Here is a 13748-nt window from a genome sequence, read left to right as displayed (position 1 = left end):
TAGGACTTGCCGATCAGAAGGTCGGCGGTTCGAATCCCCGCAACGGGGTGAGCTCCCGTTGCTCAGTCCCTGCTCCTGCCAACCTAGCAGTTCGAAAGCACACCAGTGCAAGTAGATAAATAGGTACCGCTCCAGCAGGAAGGTAAACGGCGTTTCCATGCGCTGCTCTCGTTCACCAGAAGCGGCTTAGTCCTGCTGGCCACATGACCCGGAAGCTGTATGCTGGCTCCCTCAGCCAGTAAAGCGAGATGAGCGCCGCAACCCCAGAGTCGTCTGCAACTGGACCTAATGGTCAGGGGTCCCTTTACCTTTACCTTGCGTCTTTAAGTTTCGCGGGTTGTTTATTATTGCTTGTATCTTGAGGGTTTGTGCCAGAGCACACCTGGTAGCGCTTACCAAAGGGAACTGCGCTCTGCACATGCTCTGTGACATTTCTTTTACTGCTATCCCTGCCCGCTGCAGGCCAAGGCTTCTGGTATTCCTCAGGTCCTTGCTTAGATGGTCCATTCCTGAAAATGGAAAAAGCCTCTGGGTTCACCCTTGACTTTGGAGCTTCCCTTGGGCTTCCAGTTTTCGATATGGGAGCGGGAGGGAACAGCAACACTTTGCGTATGCTCAAAAGCACTATGAACAATCACATCGCTGGAAGGGGATTTCATACGTCACCGATTTCCAACCAGTTACAAATACAGGACATTTGAGTGCGGAAAAGCAAATACCGTATTTTTCGCTCTATAAGACGCACCAGACCACAAGACGCACTTAGTTTTTGGAGGAGGAAAACAAGGAAAAAAATATTCTGAATCTCAGAAGCCAGAACAGCAAGAGGGATCGCTGCGCAGTGAAAGCAGCAATCCCTCTTGCTGTTCTGGCTTCTTGGATAGCTGCGCAGCCTGCATTCGCTCCATAAGACGCACACACATTTCCCCTTACTTTTTAGGAGGGAAAAAGTGAGTCATAGAGCAAAAAATACGGTACTTCTCTCTGCACGTTCCCCAGAGGCTCGATTTAAATCTGTTCTTATTTATGGAAGACATTTCCCCCTTACGACATCAGATGTTCGGTAGGATTGCAGAAGTGTAGAGTTTAAAGTGCCCCCCGAAGTTCATCTGATCCAACCCCTTGGCAACGCAGGAACCTTTTTGCAAAGAGAAATTTCACAGACCAGTAGAGTTGGAAGGGACCCTGAAGAAAATCTAGTCCAACCCCTTTGCAACACAGCTGCCCCACCCGGGAATCGAACCTGTGACCTTGGCGTCATCACCACCACGCTCTCACCAACTGAGCTTTCCACGCTCAGTTGGCAGAAACCCCTGTGCCTTGTGTATACAGTGTGGTACCTCTGGTTGCGAACGGGATCCGTTCCGGAGGCCCGTTCGCAAGATGAAAAGTGCGCAACCTGCAGCGGCGCGTCTGCGCATGCGCGGGTTGCAATTCGCCACTTCTGTGCATGCGCATGACGTCATTTTGCACTTCTGTGCATGTACAAGCAGCGAAACCCGGAAGTAACCTTTTCTGGTACTTCCTGGTCGCCACAGGACGTAACCTGAAAGAATGTAACATGAAGCGGACATAACATGAGGTATGACTACCAGGAAGCGTCGAAAAATCCCCTGCATGTGGAAATTCAGTATTTCCGGGGGGGGGGGGGGAGCTCCAGCCTAGCTTCCTTCTGGAATGCTAACATTTGCTTTTTTAAGGGAGGAGCATTTGACCCTGCCTGCAAATTTAGTCCCTTCTTGCAAAGCCACTGGGATTTTGCAAACAAAACCCGTGTTTCGAAGCAGATGGCTGGTCTCTTTTAAGTCCTTCTGGAGTTGACCCAGAAATTTACAGGGGTGTTGCAGAGTTGCTGTTTTTTTGTGGGGATGGGGCGCTTGAGAAGGGGGCGGGGGGGCGGAAACAGTTTTGTAGGCGCCTCGTCCCTCATCTCTTGGGCATAGTCAATTCAAGCGTCGGAGCAGATGTGTTGCGGACATCGGGCAAGGCTGCAAACAGGAACCCCAAGCCCAGGTGGTAGAGGCAGAAGAGGTTGTAGATACTCATGGCGACTGTTGGGAAGAAGGAGAGGCCGAACCCGAACCCACGGTATGTGCTACAGAGGTGCAGGCAGGCCCAGTAGCAGCACCTGTGAAGCGAAGCAGAGCAAAGAAGAAATTCTCAATCAGCGTTTCCCAAATTTGGTTCTCCGGTTGCTTGGGGACTACAATTCCCATCATCCACGGCCGCCAGTCTTGCTAGCTAGGGATGATGGGCATTGTAGTCCCCAAAGAGCTGGAGACCCAAGTTTGGGAAACTTTGCTCCAAAGGGACAGAAAGAGAACGAACTTGAACATAACTAGAAGTCATTAAGGTTCCTAACCCCAAACAAACGTTGTTCACGTTCAATTTACCTAGAACCTTTCAGGAGAAGTTCAGAGATTTCTGTACCAGATCGGTGAACTTCGATAAACAACCGGTTTGTTCCTATTCAGGGCTCCCCCCCCCCCCAGCTAGAACTCTATTCTAAGAGAACAACAGAGGCGTTCGTGGTGAGTTCCAGCACCTCTTTTTCTAGAAAAATAGCACTGAATTAGTGGCATTTGTTAGGGACGCAGGTGGCGCTGTGGGTTAAACCACAGAGCCTAGGATTTGCCGATTAGAAGGTTGGCGGTTCGAATCTCTGCGACGGGGTGAGCTCCCGTTGCTCGGTCCCTGCTCCTGCCAACCTAGCAGTTCGAAAGCACAAAGTGCAAGTAGATAAATAGGTACCGCTCCAGCGGGAAGGTAAACGGCATTTCCGTGCGCTGCTCTGGTTCACCAGAAGTGGGTTTGTCCTGCTGGCTACATGACCCCGAAGCTGTACGCCGGCTCCCTTGGCCACTAAAGCGAGATGAGCCCCGCAACCCCAGAGTCAGCCACGACTGGACCTAATGGTCAGGGGTCCCTTTACCTTTAGTGGCATTCGTTAAATGCAGCACAAAGCTGCTTAGAGTGGAACCTTGGAAGCCGAACGCCTCTGAACTCGAACGTTTCAACTCCAGAACGATTGAAAATCGGAAGTGATTGTTCCGGTTTTCAAATGATTTTCGGAAGCCGAACGTCCAGCACGGCTTCCAGTTGTTAATAATAATAATAATAATAATTTATTATTTATACCCCGCCCATCTGGCTGGCTCCCCCCAGCCACTCAGGGCGGCTTCCAACAAAACACTAAAATACAATAACCTATTAAACATTAAAAGCTTCTCTAAACAGGGCTGCCTTCAGATGTCTTCTAAAAGTTTGGTAGTTATTTTTCTCTTTGACATCTGGTGGGAGGGCGTTCCACAGGGTGGGAGCCACCACCAAGAAGTGTTTTGTTGGAAGCCGCCCAGAGTGGCTGGGGAAACCCAGCCAGATGGGCGGGGTATAAATAACAAATTACTATTACTATCATCATCATCATCCATCATCATCATCATCATTATTATTCCTGTGTTGCTCTTAAAAGCGGGACTGCTTTCAGAACAATGAGGTCTGGGAACTTGGGTTTTGTTTTTAGGGGGTAGGCTGCAATCTCTTTGAGAGGTACGTTCCTGTTGGGCAAAACCCCTAGACGAAAAGTGTAGAGCAGGATTGCCGGAGGTTACCTAGCCTGGAGATTTGAGGGTTTGGCCCGAGAAAGGTCCCAAGGGTCAGGCAGAGATGCCTAGGGGCCGCAGTCCCCGACCCTGCACCTCACCTTCCAACAGCAAAGAGCCCCACGAGGATCGGGATGAGACCCAAGTGCTCCTGGGGGAGTAAAGTCGCCGTCACCACCACGTTGAGGGCAAAGACAGAGAGCTGGTCCACGGAGCCCACGACAAAAAGCTGGTGGAGGAGGACGGGTCGAGAGCGAGTGCCCAGGGGGCCGACGTTGTCCAGGCACAAGGCAGAAAAAGCCCTCAGAACAATGCCTGCAGCCAGGAGAGAAAGGAGGGCAGTTTTTTTCGGAGACCGTTTCCAGTTCAGCAGCATCGGAGTGAAATGGGAATACAGTGGTACCTTGCGTTAAGTACTTAATTCGTTCTGGACCTAAAACTGGCCTCCTGCTGCCACCGCACAATTTCTGTTCTCATCCTGAAGCAAAGTTCTTAACCTGAAGCACTATTTCTGGGTTAGCGGAGTCTGTAACCTGAAGCATATGTAACTTGAAGCGTCTGTAACCCGAGGTACCACTGTATATCAGACTATAATGATACACTGGGTGAGAGACTTTGGGTACAATATACAACTTACAGCTTGGGAGAAGTTATGAAAACGGGACTTAAAGTTCACGGCGTGTTATACAGTGGTACCTCGGGTTACATACACTTTGACATGTTTTCGAACTGCTAGGTTGGCAGGAGCAGGGACTGAGCAATGGGAGCTCACACTGTCATTGCAGGGATTCGAACCGCCGACCTTCTGATCGGCAAGTCCTAGGCGCTGAGGTTTAACCCACAGTGCCACCCGCGTCCCAACTACAGGTAGTAAAGGTAAAGGGAGCCCTGATCGTTAGGTCCAGTCACGGACAACTCTGGGTTTGCGGTGCTCATCTCGCGTTACTGGCCGAGGGAGCCGGCATTTGTCCGCAGACAGTTTTTCCAGGTGATGTGGCCAGTAGGACTAAGCCGCTTCTGGTGAAACCAGAGCAGTGCACAGAAACACCTCGAGATCTTGGGAAGCTGAATATGGCATATAGATGTAAGAAATGAAAAAGTTTTGTCTTTTTATATTGTGATTTTATGTTGCATCCGCCTTGAGACCTACAGGTATAGGCGGTATATAAATTTACTATACTATATTATTATTATTCGGGACATGGGTGGCGCTGTGGGTAAAAGCCTCAGCGCCTAGGGCTTGCCGATCGGAAGGTCGGCGGTTCGAATCCCCGCAGCGGGGTGCGCTCCCGCTGCTCGGTCCCAGCGCCTGCCAACCTAGCAGTTCGAAAGCACCCCCGGGTGCAAGTAGATAAATAGGGACCGCTTACTGGAGGGAAGGTAAATGGCGTTTCCGTGTGCTGCGCTGGCTCACCAGATGCAGCTTTGTCACGCTGGCCACGTGACCCGGAAGTGTCTCCGGACAGCGCTGGCCCCCGGCCTCTTGAGTGAGATGGGCGCACCAACCCCAGAGTCTGTCAAGACTGGCCCGTACGGGCAGGGGTACCTTTACTTTTACCTTTTATTATTATTATTACTACTAGACCCGGAAGTGTCTCCGGACAGCGCTGGCCCCCGGCCTCTTGAGTGAGATGGGCGCACCAACCCCAGAGTCTGTCAAGACTGGCCCGTACGGGCAGGGGTACCTTTACCTTTACCTTTTATTATTATTATTACTACTACTACTACTGCTACTACTACTAATTTAATAGAAGATTTGGTGACAGTGCTGAGCGTTTCCAGAACACCTCTATTCCCCCTACAGAGCTATAATGCCCAAATTTGCCTGGGGAAAGAGAGGGTCCGATTGTTAAACCACTCTGAGAATTACCGATACATCTCCATAACAGAGGGGACAGCTCCCAGCAGCCTTGACAAACCAGCCTCGCCCATTCATTTCAGTGGGTCTACTCTGAGTAGGGCCAGAGCTGCCTGCAACCTGGGACTTTCAGCCTCCAAGATAAATAACCCACGTTGCTTTTTGCAACGTTCGGAGGAATCGCGGCTTGAAAGCTGCCCACTTTGCAAATTGTTCTGTCCGCTCCTCCAAACGTCCCATTAAGACAGGAATGCTCAGCTTGGGGAAAAAAATCTCTGCGTTTGGACCCCCGCAAATAACACCCCGTCCTCTGTTTGCAGAAATAACAGCAGGTGGCTGGAATTGGTTTTCTCTTTCTGCCTTAATGGAAACAAAGATGGGAAAGGTGATGGGGCAGACAAGAATCTCAGCCGCCCCAAACACATTGAAGAAGAGTTTGGATTTGATATCCTGCTTTCTCACTACCCGAAGGAGTCTCAAAGCGGCTAACTTTCTCCTTTCCCTTCCTCCCCCACAACAAACACTCTGTGAGGTGAGTGGGGCTGAGAGACTTCAGAGAAGTGTGACTGGCCCAAGGTCACCCAGCAGCTGCAGGTGGAGGAGCGGAGACGCGAACCCGGTTCACCAGATTACAAGTCCACTGCTCTTAACCACTACACCACACTGGCTCCACACTGGGACCCATTGGGTTAGAGAATTACTGGTATACATTTCTGGGCACAATTCAAAGTGTTGGTGCTGACCTTGAAAGCCCTAAATGGCCCTGTATCCCTGAAGGAGCGTCTCCACCCCCAACGTCCAGCCCGGACACTGAGGTCCAGCTCTGAGGCCTTCTGGCGGTTCCCTCCCTGCGAGAAGCGAGGTTACAGGGAACCAGGCAGAGGGCCTTCTTGGTGGTGGCGCCCGCCCTGTGGAATGCCCTCCCATTAGATGGCAAGGAAATAAACAGCTCTCTGACTTTTAGAAGACATCTGAAGGCAGCCCTGTTTAGGGAAGCTTTTAATGTTTGATGTTCTATCATGCTTTTCATATTCTGTTGGGAGCCGCCCAGAGTGGCTGGGGAGACCCAGCCAGATGGGTGGGGTATAAATAATAAATTATTGTTATTATCAAAAGGCAAGTGAGAACGGGGGTGGGGGGTGATGGAAGGAGAGAGAAATGGGGGTGATCAAAAGCAGGGTGTCCGAAAGAGGGAGCTAAGGTTGGCGCAGCAATAAAACTGCCCGCACATCTGCAAAGCTAAGCAGGGTTAAATTTGATGTAGGGAGTGTGGGGGTGGGTAGCCATGTGTTGAGATTCCTGGATTTCAGGGGGTTGGACTAGATGACCCCTGGAGGTCCCTTGCGACTCTGCCGTGCTGTGATCCTGCAAAAAGAGAAGGGAGGGGAATGTAACGCGAGAGAAAGGGTGGCAAAAAGAAGAGGAGGAGATGAAAGGGAGAGGCGGAAATAAAGGTTGCGCCACCCAACTCTGGCAAATGAACCCGGAGGGAATTTGGCCCTTGAGAGAGAACGTGTTGTGGAGCCTGAGATGGGAGCTTATGTCTCCAGGGCACACCTGTGGACTTGGAACAGGTCTCCGCAAAAACTACCACCTTGTCCTCATTATGGTGTCAAGGAGATAAACAGCTATCTGATTTTTAGAAGATATCTGAAGGCAGCCTTGTTTTCACTCCAACATTTCCCCGATGAAAATAAGGGACGTCCCCGGGATCAAATCAGAAACCGTGGCGGCTTCTGTAAATTTGGGACTGTCCCTGCAAAATAGCAACATTAGGAGATAATAATATTATTATTAATAATAGTAATAATAGTAATAATTTATACCACACCCATCTGGCTGGGCTTCCCCAGCCACTCTGGGCGGCTTCCAAAAAAAATATTAAAATACTGTAATACATCAAACATTAAAAGCTTCCCTAAACAGGGCTGCCTTCAGATGTCTTCTAAAAGTCTGGTAGTTGTTGTTCTCTTTGACATCTGGTGGGAGGGTTTTCCACAGGGTGGGTGCCACCACCGAGAAGGCCCTCTGCCTGGTTCCCTGTAACTTGGCTTCTCGCAACGAGGGAACCGCCAGAAGGCCCTCGGCGCTGGACCTCAGTGTCCGGGCAGAACGATGGGGGTGGAGATGCTCCTTCAGATATACTGGACTGAGGCTGGAGAGTCTGCACCTTCTGTTTGCTGCTCCCCCAACCCCCCAAAACACACATCTTTTACCGAGGAGAATAGGCAGCCCAGCGACCGGCAGGCAACGAAGAGCCAAAGCGACCCGGCTGGCAAGATCCGGGCAGTCAGGGGCTGGCAGTGGAAGGAAGTAGTAGCTTCCATACAGGAACCACGGAGCCAGGAGGAGGGCGACGAAGGCCGAGGCCACAGCTTTCATGCGCTCGCCGGAGCAGGCCTGGCAACCCCCGCTGCCCCCCGAGCGGGCGGTCAGCTCCCCCGAGGAGCCGTGGTGCAAAACCGGGCAGGCGCCGTCTCCCGCTTCCAGCCAGGGCTGGCGTTCGTGGGGAGGCCGACCAGTCAGTGCGAGAGTCCCGGTTTGGCCGCCTTCTGACCTTCGCTCGGGATCAGGAAGGGGGCAGCGTGGCACGACGTGGACGGAGTCCAAAAAGGATGCCTCTTTGGGCAAGCGGGGGGCCGCAGTGTCGGCTGCAGGCATGGGGGGCTGCCCCACGTCGCTCTCTTCTGGGGCCTGTGGAGGAGGGAGTCTGGGTTGACCCAGAGGGCCTGTAAAGGCTTGAAGAGGTCTGGGAGAGGTCATTCCTTCTTCCTCTTCTTCCTCTTCTTCCTCCTCTCCTTCTTCTCTTCCTCCTTCTCCTTCCTCCTCTGTTTCAGTAGAATGTAGCTCCTCCAGAGACGATTCAGGGCTGTCCGAGATGGGCGCCATTGAAATCTGGGTGTCAAGGTCCAGAAAAGGAGAGAAAGAGAGGTGGTTTGGGTCAATGTCTTGGAGCTGGCCGATGATATTGGCAAGGGAATCTCGGACGCTGTCAAACTCCTTCAGCTGACAGGGGCTGGCAGGGCTCCTTGTGGTCGCCATGGTAGGGAGAGAGGGCGAGCAACGGGCGAGGGTGTCTGGAAAGAAGATGACAGAGGCATGACCTGGCATCCTTGAATAATTGCCCGGCCCCTTCCCCAATGCTACTGCTTCCTGACATTTCAACCGCCCGCCCCCAGAATCTATTTATTTATTTTTACTTATTGAATTCATCTGAGGGACGTGGGTGGTGCTGTGGGTTAAACCACAGAGCCTAGGACTTGCCGATCAGAAGGTCGGCAGTTCGAATCCCCACGACAGGGTGAGCTCCCGTTGTTCGGTCCCTGCTCCTGCCAACCTAGCAGTTCGAAAGCACGTCAAAGTGCAAGTAGATAAATAGGTACCGCTCCGGCGGGAAGGTAAACAGCGTTTCCGTGCACTGCTCTGGTTCGCCAGAAGCGGCTTAGTCCTGCTGGCCACATGACCTGGAAGCTGTATGCCGGCTCCCTCGGCCAATAAAGCGAGATGAGCGCCACAACTCCAGAGTTAGCCATGACTGGACCTAACGGTCAGGGGTCCCTTTACCTTTACCTATGGCAGGGGTCTGCAACCCGCGGCTCCGGAGCCGCATGTGGCTCTTTTACACCTTTGCCCCGGCTCCGGGGTGGATACTAGCGAGGGGAGGAGGCACATTGTGCGCCCCGACACTCCCCACTGTGGCGGGTGCTGTACTGGCTGTGATGTCGCATGGGGGCGGTGTGTGCGTTAGTCACACACCATCCCAACGTCACCTTCCCGCCCGCCCGCCCGCTACATTGTAAGGGGCATGTATGCTGGTCACTGTTTTGAAGGGGAGTGAAGAACACACACACAAAAAAGGGTAACTTGTTAATTTAACGTTTATTTCTATGAGGAGCAGTAATTCTGAGGGGTCAAACAAAGAAATAATAAAAAGTGACAAAAAAGTTATTTTTATAATGACGAGTTTTGCGGCTCCTAGGTTTTTTTTCTTTAGAAACAGGTCCAAGTGGCTCTTTTTGTCTTAAAGGTTGCAGACCCCTGACCTATGGCATAAATGCAGCTGTCTTCCACCTCCAAGCAGTTGACCTCTTTCTCTTGCCCCCAAATGCTGCGGAGGAAATAAATGCAGCCCCCCCCCACTCCTATAGATCCAAAATACAAGGGTTTCCCCACTTCTTAGGAAGGGTTCTGGCCAAAAACAGGGATCTCTCTCGGCCTCTGCCACTCCCCCCCCCCCAAAAGCGGCAAAAAGTCCTGTTGAGTAGGGTTTGTTGTTTGATGCCTTAAAAGTACAGCAAAAGTGGGGAGGGGGGTTGCAACCCCACCCCACCCCAAATCTGTCACCGACTCCCCATTCCAAGAACAAACCTACCATGTTTCATTTGTTGCTTTTAACCCCCCCAGCGCCCCAGCCAAGTTGGGCCCCCATCTGGGCTAAACAGCACCCACATTTTCTGCCACCCCCAGATCCAGCCTGCCCCACACATCCCCCCTCTCCAAATCAACCCCACGCCAACACCCCAAGACTCAAGCGGTGAACCCCCAAAACCTCAAAGGACCCCCAACACTATTCTCTTCCCAGCCCAGCTCTTTTCTGTGTGCTGCCCCCCCAAAAAAATTCCCCACCCCCCAATCAGCCTATCTCCATCATACCACCCCTCAAATCTCGGCCTCTTAACCCATAAGAAAACAAATTAAATTCCTTCTCCAGCTTTCGGCCCCCCCACTCCAGAACAATGTTACCCCCACCCCAGTTTTTACTTCCACAAACAGCCCTCCCCAAATTCAGCCTACCAAACACCACCCTCTTTATTGAGCTTCACCTCCCACTGTGCAACACGCCCCCCCAGCCCCCCCAAAAATCCTTCCCCGCAGCTCTCTGCGTTTCCATCTTGAATTCCTTTTCAGCACCGCTTCTCCTGGCACCCCAGATCTCCCCCCCCCCGATTATCCCCTATTATTTGAGATCTCTTCCCTCACCATGCTGCCCCCCCCAAAAATCGCTACCTCCTATTTTATGGGCGCCCCCTCCCCAATTTTCTTTACCCGTCTGCGCGCGCTTCTCCGGGTTCCGCTAGAAAAAATTGTATTAAAAAAACCTGCTACAAACTTTCACTGATTCGTACTCTGTCCCGCCTCCCCCCCCCCCCGCACATCTGTTCCTAGAGGCTCCGCCCCTCCCCCTCCCACCAGCCAATCGCTGCTCTCAAACGCCAAGCGGCGGCGGGGGGGGCCCCCCCTTTATCAACGCATTCCAAAGCCCCTTCCCCCTCTGGCTGGGAGCCCGGAGGGGGCTGGGCCTGGGGGGGGGGCTAACTTCATTCATGGGGTGTTAACACAAAGAGAGGGTCCTGGGGTGGGGATGGGGTCTGAGCGCAACAGCCTGGGAGGCTTGCAAGGGTTAAATTACAATGGGGGGGGGGGTCCTTCCCTTTCTGCGAATCTAGAAGGCTCCTTTAAGGATGTCTCTGCTGCGGGGAGGGGGCGCTAATTATAGGAGCCAACTCCTAGGGCAAGCATCCCTTTAACCCCCCCAATAAAATATTTGGGGGGGGGCAAAGTGGATGGCCTGTTGTCTTTGTCCGTGGAGTTTTCTTGGCAGGGATACTGGAGTGGCTTGTGGGTTCCTGCTCCAGGTGGATCACATTTAGGCAAAACTCTCCACTATGACCTGTCCATCTATGGCTCATAGCTTTTCTGAGTTATTCAAGCCCCTTTGACATGAAGGATAATATGGTCTGAAGCTCAACATCAAAAAACCCTAAGATCATGGCCACTGGTCCCATCACCTCCTGGCAAATAGAAGGGGAAGAAATGGAGGCAGTGAGAGATTTTACTTTCTTGGGCTCCATGGTCACTGCAGATGGTGACAGCAGCCACGAAATTAAAAGACGCCTGCTTCTTGGGAGAAAAGCGATGACAAACCTAGACAGCATCTTAAAAAGCAGAGACATCACCTTGCCGACAAAGGTCAGTATAGTTAAGGCTATGGTTTTCCCAGTAGTGATGTATGGAAGTGAGAGCTGGACCATAAAGAAGGCTGATCGCCGAAGAATGGATGCTTTTGAATTATGGTGCTGGAGGAGACTCTTGAGAGTCCCATGGACTGCAAGAAGATCAAACCGATCCATTCTGAAGGAAATCAGCCCTGAATGCTCACTGGAAGGACAGATCCTGAAGCTGAGGCTCCAAGACTTTGGCCACCTCAGGAGAAGAGAAGACTCCCTGGAAAAGACCCTGATGTTGGGAAAGATGGAGGGCGCAAGGAGAAGGGGACGACAGAGGACGAGATGGTGGGACACTGTTCTCGAAGCTACCAGCATGAGTTTGACCAAACTGGGGGAGGCAGTGGAAGACAGGAGGGCCTGGCGTGCTCTGGTCCAGGGGGTCACGAAGAGGTGGACACCACTAAACAACTCAACAACAACAAAGTTGATGGGAACTGCCATTCGAATGGTCTGCGTGCACCGCATCATGTGATCCAATATTGTGGGGCGAGGCTTACCTTCTCCCCCCCCCCCATATTTTATTCAAGTTGGCACACCTGGCTCTAATTATTCTTAATGGGGCTTAAATTTGGCTGTGTGGTGGGGAGATGTGTCTTCGTTTCAGTGGCTCCCAGCATCCTCCTTGGCTCGGGAGGAAGGGGCTCCGTTCGGAGGGAGTTGGGGGCTCATGTAAATTTGCTGGGGGCTGCAGCACTAGGAAGCATTGGTTGGCTGGGGCGAGGGTGGTGTAGTGGTTAGAGCAGGGCTGGCCTAAGTTGTTTTGGCCACAAAATGACACCTTTCCACCCACCGCCAAGGAAGAAGGGGTGAGTGATTTGGAACAAGGTGGGGAAATCAAATCAAACAATCTTACCTTTGTGGGGAACACAGAGAAATGTTATTGGGTGACAGAGAAAAAGCGGAACTGCTCAACAGCTACTTTGTCTCGGGCTTATTCAAATCTCCAGGGCTCTTAGGGACACGGGTGGTGCTGTGGGTTAAACCACAGAGCCTAGGACTTGCCGATCGGAAGGTCGGTGGTTCGAATCCCCGTGACGGGGTGAGCTCCCGTTGCTCGGTCCCTGCTCCTGCCAACCTAGCAGTCTGAAAGCGCGTCAAAGTGAAAGTAGATAAATAGGTACCGCTCCGGCGGGAAGGTAAACGGCGTTTCTGTGCGCTGCTCTGGTTCGCCAGAAGCGGCTTAGTCCTGCTGGCCACATGACCCGGAAGCTGTACGCCGGCTCCCTCGGCCAGTAAAGCGAGATGAGCGCTGCAACCCCAGAGTCGGCCACGACTGGACCTAATGGTCAGGGGTCCCTTTACCTTTACCTTTACCTTTATCATATACTTTTTACTAGGGCCTTATGAGCTGCATCCATGCATACTAAAGGACCTTGAGGGTGAAATTTCAGAACCTTTGTCTATGATTTTTGCTTTCAAACCTGGAGGTTCCACTGCAATGATGGTTCATATCTATCCAGACTTCTGTGCCTCCTCCAGGAATTTGCCCAAGCTCACTTTAAAGTTTGTATCTGTGGTTTCATCTGCTCAGGTGGTTGGGCATCTGCCATAGGGCCATCACAACTTGCAAGTCTGTTTAACATCTATATGAAGCCACTGCAAGGGGTTCTGGAGCACAATGCCATTCGCTGATTGCACACGTCTATTCCACCAAATGATTTGAATAACGGGACATGGGCATCTGTATCCCATAACGGGACACGGGTGGCGCTGTGGTCTAAACCCCTGAGCCTCTTGGGCTTGCCGATCAGAAGGTCAACGGTTCGAATCCCCACGACGGGGTGAGCTCCTGTTGCTCTGTCTCAGCTCCTGCCAACCTAGCAGTTTGAAAGCACACCAGCGCAAGTAGATAAAGAGGTACTGCTCCGGCGGGAAGGTAAACGGCGTTTCCGTGCGCTCTGGTTTCCATCATGGTGTCCTGTTGCACCAGAAGCGGTTTAGTCCTGCTGGCCACATGACCCGGAAAGCTGTCTGCGGACAAATGCCAGCTCCCTTGGCCTGAAAGCGAGATGAGCGCTGCAACCCCGTAGTCGCCTTTGGCTGGACTTAAGCGTCCAGGTGTCCTTTTTATTTATTTGAAAGCGCAAAATCCTGGACACAGGAATGTCCAAAGGAAAATTGGGGCATCCTGGGATCAAATCAGAAACTGTTGCGGCTACTTTGAATCCGGGATTGTCTCTCAAAAATAGAGACATTTGGAGGGTCTGCATTCAGGTCAACCTTGCAAGCTTCGCAGACACAAATGCCAGCTCCCTTGGCCTGAAAGCGAGCTGAGCGTTG

General features: G+C 52.1%; 1 protein-coding gene across 3 annotated transcripts; it reads right to left on the bottom strand.

The window, feature by feature from the left end:
• Nucleotides 1–215: 215 nt before the first annotated feature.
• LOC307207079 (uncharacterized protein) lies at nucleotides 216–10557 on the bottom strand. 3 transcript variants are annotated; one of them, XM_079960784.1, is made up of 4 exons: nucleotides 10507–10557; nucleotides 7677–8537; nucleotides 3704–3917; nucleotides 216–2128 (listed from the first exon to the last, which is right to left on the bottom strand). In XM_079960784.1, exons 2-4 carry the CDS (start codon nucleotides 8500–8502, stop codon nucleotides 1927–1929), a joined length of 1242 nt encoding a protein of 413 aa, XP_079816910.1. In that variant the 5' UTR covers nucleotides 8503–8537; nucleotides 10507–10557; the 3' UTR covers nucleotides 216–1926. The 3 variants fall into 3 exon arrangements, with proteins under 3 accessions (XP_079816910.1, XP_079816911.1, XP_079816909.1); XM_079960785.1 differs by lacking the exon at nucleotides 10507–10557 and adding an exon at nucleotides 9504–9773; XM_079960783.1 differs by lacking the exon at nucleotides 10507–10557 and having other exon boundaries at nucleotides 7677–8578.
• Nucleotides 10558–13748: the final 3191 nt, after the last annotated feature.

Source organism: Podarcis cretensis (assembly GCF_951804945.1).
Source record: "Podarcis cretensis genome assembly, chromosome: 18".
Lineage (NCBI taxonomy): Eukaryota > Metazoa > Chordata > Lepidosauria > Squamata > Lacertidae > Podarcis > Podarcis cretensis.
This window is presented reverse-complemented; position numbering and strand designations above follow the sequence as displayed.